At 40.0% G+C, this 15,914-nt stretch overlaps 1 protein-coding gene across 4 annotated transcripts in view; it reads right to left on the bottom strand.

The window, feature by feature from the left end:
- Window positions 1-5,990: 5,990 nt before the first annotated feature.
- The window catches only part of CCDC91 (coiled-coil domain containing 91), a 133,885-nt gene continuing 123,961 nt past the window's right edge, over window positions 5,991-15,914 (bottom strand). For 3 of the 4 annotated variants that reach the window (XM_005533123.3, XM_014261666.2, XM_014261667.2), the window contains one exon: window positions 5,991-7,205. In XM_005533123.3, coding sequence (XP_005533180.2) covers window positions 7,086-7,205 — 120 coding nt within the window. In that variant the 3' untranslated portion in view covers window positions 5,991-7,085. Of the gene's footprint in view, window positions 7,206-12,188; window positions 12,311-15,914 lie in introns of all 4 variants that reach the window. The other variant, XM_088055528.1, reaches the window with a different exon arrangement.

Here is a 15,914-nt window from a genome sequence, read left to right as displayed (position 1 = left end):
AAATCTCACGCGTGGTTGCGGAAGAGCCCGCCGAGCCTGAGATCCTGGCTCTCCCCTGGAGACAAGATACTTCTCTGTAAGAGAGAGACAATGTATCACTCCCAGGGATCTTTGAGTTAGTTATGTTAAACTGTTGTGCCCCTGCTGTCCCACCCTGATACATGTATCTCGAGCTCCCCCCCCCCCCCGCGCCCCTCCCCTCTAAATATCCCGGGTTTTCCCCTGTTCGGGAGATGTTGCTGGCTCCCTTTGCCAAAGATCTGCCTGAATAAAGGTTTGTGCTTAGTGGAACACTGGACCAGCTTTCTTATCCCTTCTTCCCATGTCACCTGCCCGCCGCCGCTGAGCCGAGCTGGAATCACTCGCCTGCCCGAAGCCGCTCACACGCGCTTCGGCCCAGCCCTTTTCAGGACTGCTTCACTAGAGAAGTTGCAGCGCTCCGGCCTTTTCGTCGCTGCGGCACTCACCTACTGAATAGGTCTGGTTTTACCGTATAGGTAAATTTCTTCTCTGAGACTTGGAGTTTTAAGTGTAATCCCAGCTCCCAATCTGGTCTTGCATATCTGTGGTCTAGTCTGTAATTTTGCTTGTGGGGTAGAGAGGAAGATCAAAAGACTAAAACTGTCAGATGTAAGAAAAAAATACATACAGTTCTTTCTTTGTGACTATCACAATATTCAAGAGCTGAACTGAATAACATTTGATCTAATGGGAAAGATACAACACAGTTGCCAGTGAAATCTTTCTGACTCCAATCATAAACTTCTCCGAAAAGTGCTTTTAATAGTGTTGCAAGTCAGAATACAGATCTCTTTATTAGGAGAAGGCTGATAGACATCTAAGGCTCTGGCTTTGAAGGGGAACACTTGGATGTCTTTAGTTAAAAAAGGAATATAGTTTCATGTACAGGCCTAGAATAAAACCAATGTTATAAATGCAATGGCAAAATAGGGTTAATATAAAAAGCGATTTATTATAAAACAATTTCAATCGCAAACAACGAGAGAAAAAAAAAAACACAATAAAATAAATCAGCGCAGCGCTGGGTGGACAGGGGTCTATACCCAGAGATACAGATTTACCCAAATCCACAAAGTAGGTACTGCAGTCCGGGGTTCTTAGAGGGGTTTTCGTATCCTGGGGCAAAATCCGGAGTAAGCACCGTCCAACAAAAGAGTTTGAATAGACTTCCCGGATCCGTTGAGCTGAGTCAATGGTCGGTGGAGCAGAGTCCTTTCACATGTGAGAGGCTCTGAGTGTCCTCCGATTGCATTTCCCGGAATGGAGTGGCCAGTTTGGGTGCGGAGGAGATGGATATCTCAATGGAGCCACTCTCATTGTCTGGTTTGATTGCTTGTGTCCTGCTTTTTATTTTGTGTTGATAAGCGTTGCTGCCGGTCGTTACTGCCCGACTCGGGAAGGTATCTCTGGATTATTTTACATTTTGCATCTTTACAGTATTACAAATATAACATATAATTCTTTATTCTCTTTCACGAATTTTTATCCAATGTTATATTTATCACAGTCCCCCGCCTAATAATTTATCCCATTAAAAATTCGTGTTTAACAATATTCGTCCTCTTCCCAGTCTGTAAGTGAATTCCCACAGTATTCCTGAGAAGGGTTGTTTTTATTTTGCTTTCAGGGTCCATCCCTTCCTCATCTCTGAAGAAGCAGAACACTTGATCGAATTGTAAACATACTCGGTCATCATAATTTTTTTAACAAATTAAGAATTATCGGTTCATTACTAAAGGAGGCTTTTTCTTCATGTTTTAAATTTTTACCTTCCCAATACAATTTCCCTCCTATGGTACACGTTTTTAAGTTTGCTTTATTGTAACACAAAGGGTTGACTTTATAATATGCTAAAAAGGTGGATTTCTTTTTCCTCCTATCCAGACAGTGTTATTACATTGGCTACAGGTTGGAATTGGAGGAAGCATTCCCACTTCTCTCTTATACCTGAAGTGGGTAGCTTTGGTTTTTCTTCTCATAGGAGTCTTAGACTGCCTGTCCTTAAAACCTGCCCCTGAGTGGTAACACCAGACCTCCCCCTTTAATTCACAAAGATTATACTGAGTGCCCTTAGACAAACAAAACCCCTTTTGTCGTTCCGGAGGACAGTCAATTATTCGTCTGGTATCTGTGGCAGTCCGACACTGCTCACACTTCCCCAGGAGACGCTCCCCCGGAGGTACCTCGGGAATCATTCCCTCGGCCAAGCACACGGCTAGACTCAGGACAGTCAGGATTCCCCACCGGTGTATCCCTCTGCCTTGCCCTTCGCCTGTATAGAAATATACGGCGGGGATTACCATCTTCTCGGCAGCAAGGATATTCTTCAGGGGCCCTTGTAGTCCTAATGGCGTACCTTCTCTTGAAAGTAGCCCACTGAGACGACTTAATCTTGTCTGTCCTGCACGGTACCTTGACTGTCTTTCGGCACTCGATTTCTAAAGCTTCTGCCTTGGAGTCTAGTTTACCTCTAATCCCCTTTTGAAAAAGCAGGTACCACTCAGGAGAGTCAAGTTCTAAAAACCCCGCCTGGGTGACAAGTATTAAGAAACGGCTAGTCAGCTCCTGTTCTTTAGTCAGACAATCGGTACACAATCCCTTGGGCCTGTACCCTCCCCAACAGTGGGTTACCCAAATTTGTTTACAATAAGCACATTTAAAATGTATAAATGGAAAACAATCACAGTTTGCGTTGATGTAACTTATCTGGTCTGCAGCTCCACGATCTCAGAACAATCATGTACTAATTTTTCTGGAGGTTCACCGAATAGAAACTGAGCAGGATTTTGTGCAGAAGTGGTTTTCAATTCCAAACCGGGTGAGCTGATTAAGATGGCTTCATATTTTAGAAGCCTGGAATCAGTCAGCCACTTCTCTGCTTTTTGCTGCAATATGTTTCTCACATCGTGGGGAGTGTAAACTAGCAGGGGAGCCCCAAAAGTTATTTTCTTTGCCTCTCCCACCAACAGAGCCACTGCTACAATTGCCTGTAAACACGTAGGCTAACCCCGACTAACAGGATCTAAGATTTTTGAAAGAAACCCTATAGGCTTCCTTTTGCCTGCCCATTCCTGAGTCAGGACTCCCTGTGCTGTTTGTCCACTCACATCCACAAACAACTGGAATTCTTTATTCGTATCTGGTAGAGTTAGTACGGGGGCAGTCATAAGAACAGTTTTCAATTTCTGGAAATTAGACTCATCCTGTTCAGTCTACTTCAGCCTGTCAGTGTTCAATCTTTCATACAAAAACTTCACTTTTTCACTGAAACCCTCAATCCACTGCCTGCAATATCTTAAGAGCCTTAAAACTTGTCTAATTTGTCTTTTTGTTTTTGGTGCAGGCAACGCAAGGATGCCTGCCACCCTCTCCGGGTCCAATTTTTTTTTTCCCTTGAGATATCTAATATCCGAGGTATTTTATTTCAGGCTCTGTGAATTGCGGCTTGGATTTTGAGACTTTCAAACCTTTCTTTCTTAGAAAGTTCAACAAGGCAATCGTGCTTTTCCTCACGCTTTCCTCAGTCGGTCTAGCTATCAACAAGTCATCTACATACTGCAAAAGCTTTGTCCCATCTTCAAGAATAAATTGGATTAGCAACTGTTCTAAAGCTTGCCCTAAAAGGTTTGGAGACTCCACGAACCCCTGGGGGAGGACCATCCGCTTCAGCTGTTGCTTCCGGTTTGTATCTGGGTCCTCCCACTGAAATGCAAAATAATCTCTACTCCTTTCATCCAGAGGGCAAGTCTAAAAAGCATCTTTCAATACAATCACACTGTACCACACATCTTCAGGTGAGAGTTTATTTAGCAAGGTATAGGGGTTGGCCACCACCGGGAATCTAGTCCGGGTCCTAGCGTTTACCGCTCTTAGGTCCTGAACCAATCGGAAACTGCCATCCGTCTTCCTTACAGCCAGGATGGGGGTGTTATGTTGAGACATGCAAGGCTCTAAAGTACCTCCTTTTAAGAGGTCATCAATTACTTGTTTCAACCCCCTTTTCCCCTCCATCGGGATGGGATATTGTTTAATCCTTATAGGGTCCTCAGGGTTCTCGATTTCTATTTTGATAGGTTTGATATCTAGCTTTCCTACCTCTCCTTTTGAATGCCATACTTCAGGGTTTATTTTCTCCTCATCCTTAGGAGTCAGCTTGAATATTTTTACTACCAATTCAGAATTTTTAATCATGATATTAATTCCTAAAGCGACAATCATGTCCCTTCCCAACAAATTGTAATCAGCTTCTTCTACTAATAGCAAATTCCCTAAGCAAATTTTATTTTCAGATTCTATTTCCACATCTTTTATTGCAGGCACTTCGAAGGGGTCCCCCTTTGCACCGATTACAAAAACTTTTTCTCTGCTAGCCACACATCCGTATGGCAATTTCTGCAGGGTACTTCTCTCCGCCCCAGTATCCACAAGAAAACTTACCTCCTGTCGTTGGAGCTGGTGATTGTGAGTTGTTTCCCCGTTATCAATTGTGGGAACTCCGCCGCCACCCGGTTGACGGGAGGGATCCCCTCCGTTATATGGGGGGGTCCCGGTTGTGGCGGCCGGACCAGCAAGGACGGATAGAGTGATCCCCAGCCTTGCGCAGGAGAAACCTCCGAAGAGGCTACTGTGGCTATGGTGTTCGCAGGCGGGGACAGGGGAAGGGCTGCCGGCATAGCTACCAGCGCCGAGTCTCCCGCTCGGGATGTATGCATCTCACTGGGTTGGTTGGAGCCCAAAGGTGCTGAAGGCACCACTTGATCTATAGAGGAAGGCCCAGCCGGTCCATGATATGGGGGTGGTAAGTGGTCGAGGGGTTCCCAGGATTCAGCTCTCGACTCACGTTTTTCTTTTTGTTTTATTGGGAATAGCCCTACTCTGGCGTTTAACCAGAGTTTAGCATATTCCTTCTCCTTGGGATCCGAGGGGACTTTGTTCTCTACTTAGGAGAATAATTTATTACACGTCCATTTTTCAAATGTGCCTAACACTGGCCAAGTGAGGTGACTTCTCAATTCTTGTCCTCCTCAAACCTCCATACAGTAATGTATCAATTTTGCCTTGGATTTTCCCTTTCTCTGGGGACAATCTCCCAGTGTTTTAACATCCAACCCAAGGGGCTTTCCAGCGGGATGTCTAGTGATCCCTCCCCCTGATCGGGGGGGCTTTTCTCTGTGGTCTTTTTTTTTAAGCTTACTCTTTTTCTGCCCCATATTTCGCAAATATATATAAGATTTCTTACCAGTCTTCGACTCCTCTGTGAGTCTGTTTCTGTTTCTGCGTTGTGACTTTTTCACGCTTACCTGAGGAATCAAACTTTGCCGATACTCACCCTTCAGTGAGCTGAGCTGAGGTCTTTTGTAATCAGTACTTCTTGATCCTCTTCCGGACCTATACCTTGATCCATTAACTAAAAGGGTTTACCAGTTCCCGAGCTCGACAGGACGTAACCTTCCCCTTTTAGTCCCTTGTGATCAGTCCCCCGAGACGCCCTTTCATCTCAGGTTTTTACAAGCGTGTTGAGAAAAAGCTTTCACTTTGGATCGCTTCTTTTGCGGCCGGCCAATTCCCTCAAGGGAGTATGGAAATGCGGCCTTGAAGTCCACACTCACCCCGTGATCAGATCATGTCTCACACACTCGCCCGATCACCCACTCAACCAGCAGTACTTACAGCTATTTTCCTGCGTGGATGTCTTTGTGCACAACAGACGTTTTACGAGCAAAACAAGCCGTGGCTTCCCGAAGGCTCCGTGCCTTCCCAAGCTCTCTGCTCCGGATCCGTTTCCCTTTTATTGTGTTTTATCTCAGCCTAAATTTAGTTCGGATGTCGGAATGAGCTACGGGGGTTCTCAACTCACCAGGCCGCCAAAATCAGCGGGGGTACCCTTCCTGGGCAGTGAGATTCCCCCGCAGTTTTCTCCGATCCGAGTCACGGCACCAATCTGTTATAAATGCAATGGCAAATTAGGGTTAATATAAAAAGCGATTTATTATAAAACAATTTCAATCACAAGCAACGGGAGAAAAACCACAATAAATTAATCAGCGCAGTGCCGGGTGGACAGGGGTCTGTACCCAGAGGTACAGATTTCCCAAATCCACGAGGAAGGGACTGAGGTCCGGGGTTTTTATAAGGATTTTTGTATCCTGAGGCAAAACCCGGGATGGGCACAGTCCAACAAAGAGTCTAGATGTGTGGGTGAATAGACTTCCCGGATCTGTTGAGCTGAGTCAATGGTCGGTGGAGCAGAGTCCTTTCACATGCGAATGGCTCTGAGTGTCTTCTGATTGCATCTCCCGGGGCGGAGTGGCCAGTTTGGGTGCGGAGCAGATGGATATCTCGACCGGGCTACTCTTATTGTCCAGTTTGATTGCCTGTGTCCTGCTCTTTATTTCATGCTGATAAGCGTCGCCATCGATCGTTACTGTCCGACTCGGGAAGGAATCTCTGGATTATTTTACATTTTGTATCTTTACAGTATTACAAATATAATATATAATTCTTTATTCTCCTTCACGAATTTTTATCCAATGCTATATTTATCACAGTACTGATTCTATTGTTATACATCAAAGCAGTAAGAAATAATAAGCTACTCAGGCTCTCCTGAGGCAATGGACTTGGAATATTACTTTGGAATTAGAGGTGGACTTATACCTATAATCAACTAAATGTTTGTCTCCATGTTTTGAAATATCAAAAATAATGGTGAATCATGTTAACAAATTTAAAAGACACAACAGAGAAATGTTTTCGTCATTGCTGCAGTTATCTAGAATTTCTACCATGGGCTACTGGAAAATATAATGAAAGCAAAATCCTAAAAATCCTAAATAAAACAAATTATTTTCCAAGGATTTTTTTCCCTCTCATATTTGCTATCTGATTATAGTAGTGAAATAAATAAATAAATAGAAGAACATCATCCACAAACATTTCTATCAAGCATTTCAGATCAATCTTGACTCAATGATACAATCCAAAAAGATTGGAATATATTCATCATTTGCTAGATGGAGATTTGCAGCTTCACAAGTCACACTGTATCATCAGCACTGAGAATGTCAGTCTCTGTTTTCCTCTGGGGTTGACTCTTCCTTTAATAAAACGTTTAACTGTTTCTGTGCGCATGAAAGGAAAAGTTCCAAACTATGCAGATTTCTCTGACGGACAACTTCATCAAGCTGTTGAAATGAAAGAAAAAAAAGATCAATCAACTTTAAGAAAACATGCAAAAAAATGCCATTTTTTTTGCCAGGTCAGCAAAAGTCCAACTATATTCAACAACAAAAATTCATCAACCAAAGAACCTAAATAATTTCAATGTGTATAATTTAGTAACAATGTTTCAATGGAGTATTTGAGTTTCTCCAAAATAAGATGTACATACGGCTTAAAGTAACTTTGAAGCTGTCAAATTTTACACGATCTGTTTGAGAATGCTGAACAGCCTAACTGCCATGCTAGGTAAATCCCCACAGAAATTACAACTGTTGCTTTTATAAAACATACTGCTTCAGGTTTAAAGTGATCACTACATATAGCTGCATCTTCAAAAGTTCAAAGCCTACTGGTAATTTAAATGGCAGCATGTTATAGTACTTGTTTTCTATTTATGTTGCTTGTTCCTACATTTTATCCCCTAATGCCAAACAACATGAACTATATATTTATATATAAATATATCCTTGCAGTACTGACAATCTCCCCCACCAAAAAAAGATAATGCTATAGCAAGATCTGCCAGATTATCATATAAATGACAAAAATATGGCTTACTGAAAAGCATTTGAATTTTTTAAACATTAATTAATAAATAAAATGCACTGCAAAATTCCTTCCATTTCAATGTTGAAGTTCAGATGTCACACAAATATTATCACAACTGAGAGATGTTTTCAATCTGACTATCCTTTAATCAGCCCAAATTCAACTAAATACCCATATAACAGCAACACAAGGTAAGATTGAAAGGTAGTGGTACAAGGCTAATATGTCATGAGTTATGCCACTGAAGGGAAAGGAAGTAATGGAATTTTGAAGAAGTCAGCATTTCTGTCAGATTATTGGGCACAAGTTCAAATGCAATGGAAAATTGAAGGTTTTTCAAAAGATATATCCTGACTGTTGAGAGTTAGGTGTCCTTTTTTTTATTTTTAGGTGTCCTTTTATTTTTTTTTTTGTTTTGTTTTGTTGTTCTGGCCTGCCCGTGGAATTTTTACCCATTAGCTGCGGAGACAACCTAACTGTGGATATTTAGTGGGTGCTCAACAGAGGACAAAGAGTGGCCGGGCCCAGGTGGGGGGAAGGGGCAGGAAAGGAGGGTGGGGACAGTTTTTGGCTGGCTTTCTTCGGCTTTCGGGGGAAGACATTCGTTTTTGCTGGGTCGCGGAGCTGTTGGGGTGGAGAGAAGGGAATTTCGCCATCACCCAGACGGAGTTGCTGCTTCTTCTCCTTCTTCCCTCTTCGTTGGTGGCCTCGCACCCCCTGCCCTGCCGGGACGTGTGGCAGTGCCAGGCACCATCGCGGAGCTGCTGATACACCTCAGCCACCAGCCCAGGATCTCTGCTCATCCCTGCTGTTCCAGCCGACTGTTCCTCAGAGCCCTGCAGGAGCACCGGGACTGACTGCCCAAGGGGGTTTGTGAAAACAAAGCCTCTCCTCCATTCCGTCTCAGCCGAGAAGGCTGTCCTGGGGTCCCTGGTTCTGTTTTCTTGTTATTGCTGTAGTTATTGTTGTTTGTTTGCCTGGTTATACTAGTAAAGAACTATTCCTATCCCCAGATGTCTGCCTAAGGGGCCCTTGATTTCAAAATTATAATAATTCGGAGGGAGGGGCTCTACATTCTTTCATCCCAAGGGAGGCTCCTACTCTCCCTAGCAGACACCTGTCTTCTAGAACCAAGACACTGATTCACATATCTCGGACTCAAAGTTTTAATGACAACTTTCAACAAAAACTGATATGTTTATCGATCAGCAGTCCAGTTGATTGCTCTAAATATCAACACAGAATGCAAGGCAAGGATAGTGACAGTTTCCCACTTCACTTTGAAAATGCACTCAGGATAAAATCACAGCAGCACTGTGATTTAATACACAAACAGAAACATTTTTACGACCCTTGTGCTTCTCTGCTCTGTAAGTTCCTCTAATTTATGCAAAACCAGGAAGTTGGAAAATTTTCGCAGTTTGTTTCAATTTGTTTCAATATCAAATCTAGTCACCAGCAGAACACACACATATTTTCTAAACACCACACAATCATAAAACTCTCATTCAGTAATAGAAGCATAGAATCACAGGATTCTTTGGGTTGGGAGGGACTTTAAAGAGCATCCAGTTCCAAACCCTTGCCATGGGCAGAGACCAGGTTGCTCAGAGCCCCATCCAACTTGGTCTGCCTGTGTTTCTACTGCAAATTTTCAGCTATTCAAAATTTTGCATCTCTCTGCAAAAGCAGGCATTAGGGCTCCACACACAACCTTATGAGAACCTAGCCCACTGTTACAAATTTGTATCGTGATATTGGCTTTCGCAGATGGATCTTATACGTTAAATACTTTTTAGCTATGTATGTACTTTTTTCTTGCTAATAAGTCTTAAGCTTAAAAGAATTTCCTAGGTACAAGGCAAGGAAACCCCAGAGGGCAAGGACAGTGGGGCCCAAGCTGCTTATCAGGAGAACAATAGAGCCCAAACTGTTATCAGCAGAAGATATGAAGCACAGCTGCCCTCAGGGGAAGGATGATGAGCCCGGATGGTTATCTACCCTGACCATTTGCAAAAAGAAAGGAAACCAAACTCCAAAATAATGCTCATCAGCAAGAATAATGATGACCAGCAAAAATAAATGCTGACCAGCAGAAAATAAAAACTGTACAAAAGCATGATCCAAGAAGGCGGAACCAGGGAGGGGACGCTTTGAATATGCATTAAACCTTCACAGCAGGGGGGGATAAAAAGAGTGTTCCCGAGCTACCAGGTGTGTTCCTGGCAACCCGCCAGGGCACCCAGCCGTTTTAACCCTTTGCTTTATTTCTTTTGTCTCCTAATTGTCTTTTGTTTATATTAAATTCTTTTTATAATTTATTAAGTGAATCTCGTTTTTAATACCATTGATTTACAACAGATTTTAAAGCAGATCTAGTTCAAATAAATGTCAGAAAAGTCTGTTCTTGATATATTCAAGTAACAGCTGCTACTGACAAGAGAATGGAAGAAACAGCAAACTAATCTCTAAACAAGCTGTAGCTGGAAGAGTCTGGAACAAATGAACAAAAAAAAAAAAAGCCCACTCTATTGTGCTGGTCCATTTTATCTAATTTGAAAATTATTTTGCCTCCTTCAAATCTTCTGGACCAAAACATTTTGCTTGGGGAAGCTTGCAGATTTTTTTATGTGCTTGTGATCCACATTTCTTTGGGGAATGAATGCACAGATATAGCACAGTTCACATAATATCATCTGTTGCATGTTAAGAAAGAACATGAGATACCTCTTTTTCTAATTATAATTCTCACATGTCATCAGATTCTCTTGCGTCTATAGGTGTATCAATCGGAGAAGCTCAGCATGAAACTGAATGTTAGTGTTTTCCTTTTATTGCATATTATATCATTATACTCCCAGATAGTTCTTTATTGAGCTTTGATCACGAGCTTTAGCTAAACTCTCTTTTCTTGCAGCCCTTCCTTGCAAATTCTGCTTTAAAGAGACCAGAATACCTCACCAGATGTATGTTCTGATATGCTGCTGTTAACTTTCTTTACCAAAGCTGCAATCTCAAATTGCATAGGATTTACTAAAGTAAATGCTTAATGTGTGTAGTGACTGGCTGCAGCACAAACAAACCAGAATTTCTTCAGGCTTGAGCAAGATTTTAAAAGTCTCAGATGAATTAAGTACACATTTGAGGAGCCAGTGTTGAATTCAAGTGGTTAGTTGGTAGTCTCCATTTGTGCATAAGAAAAGCTTATCGCTTGTTAAAAGTTTGTGTAACTGCAATAACACAGAGCTCGAGAATTCAGTTCCCCCTTGTTTGCTCAGTTTATGAATATGGATTGCCTTGAGCAGGACATTCTAAAAAAATCTTCAGTGCTACAGTAAATACCAAAACAATCCAGAAAGGCTTGGAATCTTCATACAACACAAAGAAAACCAACAAATGATGCTGGCTTTGAAAATGGTACATTTGAATGTATTCATAAGGAGAATATGCTTGTTAATGGGAAAATTGGCTTGGCTGGGAAATAGAAACAAATGAAGCTTTGTTATATAACATACTGTTTAATGAACTGTTAGCAATGGGCACTGCATTTTTGAAGGGTGCCTCCACATTGCTGTGCTCCTGCTTGCATAATATGCCACAAAATGGGAAAATTCATAAAATATTTCAAATACCGCTTTTCCAAACAGTATTCTCTATATATTTTTAGGTCCTGTTCACTTCATGGGATGATCTCATTATTTAAACAAACATAAACAGACATCTGACAAAGTCAAAACTGAATGTGACTCATATGCAAATGTAATCAGTGTGAATAACATATTTGGGCTGGAGCATTCACACATCCAAACCAACCCAACTGTTCTGATTCTATAGATGCTGAAAAAATGCATCATGTTGGTTCAGATCTGCAAAGAAAGGGCATTTTCCTACATCATACTGTCACTGTTGACATTGCTAGTCAGTATTTCTCCTTCACTCTATGAAATCTACTAATTCAAAATTCTAGTTCTATGAAATCTACTAGTCCAATTTTTTTACAGTGCGTCCAGCTGGTGAAACTTTAATTTGCTCAAAGCTTCAATGTTCTAGAACTTCATTATTTTAAGTTACTCAAGAGTATCTTTTAACTCTGTACAGATTTATTTTTTTTTCCTTAAGAACCAGAGGTTGCCTCTCTAGGCACTTGTGTGGATCCTGTTGAAAAACTGGATATATGAGATTTGGAAAAAACACTTTTTGAATTCCACCCCTTAAATTCCCACTACCCATCAGACATTTCATTTACCAAAAATGAGCAGTCTTTCAGGACTATCCAACACATTCTCTGCTGTTTGTTCCCCTCTCTTTAAAGTCTCAGTCCACTTCTCTGATCTAAGTGCCTTTCCACACTGCTTCTGGCCAAAGATGCCTGGATGAGATGCCCTGTGGGGTCTCACCTCAGTCATATCCATAGGCCACCCAGGATGATGTGCCTTTGAGCCATGCAAGGCATGACCTGAAGGCACAAACCCCAGCAAAACTCCTGACTGGATGCAAGAACTGGATGCAAGAACTGGACCTGAGAAATAAAAAAAAAAAGAAAGGAGAAAAAAAATAATAAAAAAAAATCATAGTAGTACCACCAGGAGAATGCTTCCACCCCAGACTGCTCTACTTCACTTTAAATCAACCCATCTTCCCCTGCAACACTTCAGCCTCCCATAGCTCAAACCAAACCAAAATTAACCACTATTCTTAGTTCTACGTTTTCCTAGATTTATCTCATCTTTCAAAATTTCTGTGAAATGGAAAGAAAGTCTACATGAGTGATGTGTAAATTAGAATTTAGTTTCTTACACAAACACCTGAGCATGCACACCCTCCTACCCTTGCAATATTTACCTGCAAATAGGTTTGTTTTCACGGCATTCATGCTCATCTTCCTCTGTTAAATATTCACCAACTTTTTAAAATACTTCAAATTACTAGAGGAGAAACCCAGTCAGAACTCTATAAGTAACTGCTGTATGTCAGACTTGTACTCTCCCTTTCTAGCACCTAGAAAATATGATTTTAGCTTAAGCACTGAAAGATATGAGATGAAATCCTGATCTCATTACAGTAAATTTTGTTATTAATCTCACCATTTCCTGAAGTTCACCCAGAAAAGTGAAGAAAACAAAATTAATGTTAAACATTTCTCTTCAATTTTCCTGTCTGTATACATACAAAACTGTTTAAAAGAGTAGTTTTCAAAATTATTTCTCAGATAATACAACTTCCCAATACCAAGTCTATTTGCAGCTGTAGAAATAATAGCTACATTTATTCAAATACATATTGAAAAATTTACCTGTAGTTCAAATGATAATTAGAGGATTAATGTATTCAGTAGCAGTTCAGCTCACTACTCTGGCTCTGTTATAGTAACAGAAGTAAAACCTGCAATCTTTTTTTTATCCTGAAATTCAACAAACACAATGACCAGAGATCAAAAAAGAGCAAAGATGTTGAGAAAGAAAGCTTTTAATTGTACTTTTATTACTGGTATTTTTGTAGTTGATCACACATAAAATAAATAAAAATTAATGCCATTATATTATAATGAAGCAGAGCAGTTTCTCTAAGATCATAAAATCAGAAATAAATTTTTGAGTCCTGCTACTTTTTCAGGAAAAACACAAAGAAGTTCATGAAGAAAATATTCCAGCAGTGATATTTACACTAACATTCATCTATACAGGAGGAAGGGCCAGTGGGGGACGACTTAAAATCCTTAAAAGTATCCTTTTTACTCAAAGAAAATAATCATGTTCATTCAAAGACAGAAAAATTTCAAATGCAGAACGAATGTTTTGGGGAATTGAAAACACAGAGATGGATGTATGAAGAGAATGGGTTCTAAAGGTGGATTTAAGCAGCTAGAAGGCTTTCCATTTATCTAGTGTTTACATGCATCTGCTGGTTGAATATAGTTGAATATGTTGAATATGATTCATCACCAAGGCACTTATTTGACATTAAATATTGATTAGTCACAGGTAATTATTCAAAGATAGCAACCTGGCATAATTTCGTATTTTTTAAAGGACTTGCAGTATAAGCATTCTTACATATTTCCTGTTGCCTCCCTGAGGAATGTTCAGTAGAAAGGGGACATTTTCACACTGGAGGTAAAAATAATTGAAGTTTTGTTGTAATAATTGGTAGTCTACCCTAGTTTATTTAGTCTTAATTTCTCTATGTATTTTTATTACTAATACATAAACTAAAGATACGTCTGTTTGCTGCTTGCAAACTAACTGATTTCAATTTGCTACTTTTCTGTATGATTTATATAAATTTACTAACTAAAAATCTTTTATATAAAGGCAGATAAATACAAATTAAAGAATGATGATAGGCATACTTTAGACTATATTTTTTTATAATTTAGTTTAACACCTTTTCTGAAGAAAACTAATATAAGATTAAACTAACAATTCCCATTTTTACCTGAAAAGACTCTGGAATAATTTTTCATTTTATTCTGTAGTTCTAACTTAGCACTGTTTGATCAACACGTAGACAGATGTGTCCATGGAGAGCAGAACACCAGACAAAAGTGCTGATGATGACAGATTGCTTTTCTAAATGTTTCTGTACTTAATTATTAAGAACTAGAGGAACAAATTTAAGTCCCCTTGAAATCACTGGAATTTGGAATATACATTACTTAAGCATAAGGAAGAAATTATAGTGATGTTTGATTTGTTCATGTATATAAATAATTTAGTAAAAAATTCTGTGGTACTCCCTCCTTTGTGCACGGACTTGCTTGACAATGACAACATGCTAAAAATATACCGGGTTGCTCTTGGAGGAGGAAATCCAGATGTAACACAGCTCCTTGCTTAAAGTCAACCATTGGTGTTGCAACTGAATTCGCCTTTAGGTATTTCTGTTTATCCTAATTACATATACATCCGTACCTAACCATTATTACCTAACAACAGGTAATTATTTTAAAAATAATTTTGGCATCAGTCTGAGCTATAAATTATGGTTATGGTCTTTCTGAACAATGGTCTGAACTTCAATTCTAAGTGAATAAATGGTGGCATTTTAAATCTCTGATACTTTCTAAGTATTTTTAGAGACAAAGAATTTTGGAAAAATAATGGCTTTTCATGTATGATCAAAACCTTAACTTTTGCAGGCTCTTCCTGGTCCAATTTATGGTGCAAAGCACTATTGCAAATTAGTGCTAGGATTCCACTGTACTGGATATTGCCCAGCAAACCCAGACCAACAGACCCTTGAAATGTAATTAAGCACTCATCAGTGTCTTCTCACTGCTTAACTAGTCATTGCTCCTCTTTGAGGAAAATTCAGAGACAAGGAGTTTGCTTTGTACAGTTTTTATGATATATAGACAGGGTTTGTTTGGGACTTTTTCCCCCTCAGAACTAACCAACCCACTACAGTGAATGAGTCTGATATGCTCCTGAAAAGCTCTGTAGCTGCAGAAGTTCAGCTACATGCTAATATTTTCTAGTAAAACTATGGGTCCAAAACTCATTTTCAGTGCACTAACATGAACTTCTCCCCTCAGATTCAACAGAAGGCTTTAAAAGAATTCCCTAACACATTAAATAGACCATATAGAAAAATTATTACCTTGAGGAACCTGCAAATCAGAGAGGTGGATGAGGAAACAATGAACTACTTCCTCTCATTTCTAAAATGGATGAGAAAGAAAACAGGTCCATATGGTACATATGTGCAGCAGAGCTTATTTTAGAGTTAATCCCAGGACAGGACATTTTTGTCTGTCCACCTGTGAATTTCTACTATTGATAACACTAGATATATAAAAACAAGGTTCTACATGGCTGTAATTTATACAGTACCTGCAACACATTAGAAAGTCATCAGTGTTCAAGACAACCTCTAGGAAAGAGTGATATTTAATAAATTACATTGCCATGTGAAAATGTTTTGGTTTTTTTTTTTTTCCCTTTAAATAAATAATGCTGCAACTTCTAAACCTTAAGGATATTATGCTGTGAATTTGATCATTAAAATAATACCATATGTTAGACACATCTTTAAAACAGATTTGCCTAGTTTGCTGAAGATGGTGGGAAAACATCTGTGAAACCTCTCAGAATTTCCACTGCCTCCCAGCTGGACACAGGAAT

This window comes from Pseudopodoces humilis, chromosome 5 (genome assembly GCF_049639895.1).
Source record: "Pseudopodoces humilis isolate 2021_Gansu_Grassland_sample_001 chromosome 5, ASM4963989v1, whole genome shotgun sequence".
In the NCBI taxonomy this organism is placed as follows: domain Eukaryota; kingdom Metazoa; phylum Chordata; class Aves; order Passeriformes; family Paridae; genus Pseudopodoces; species Pseudopodoces humilis.
Note: the sequence above shows the minus strand (reverse complement) of the source record. Positions and strands in the feature narration are given on the sequence as shown.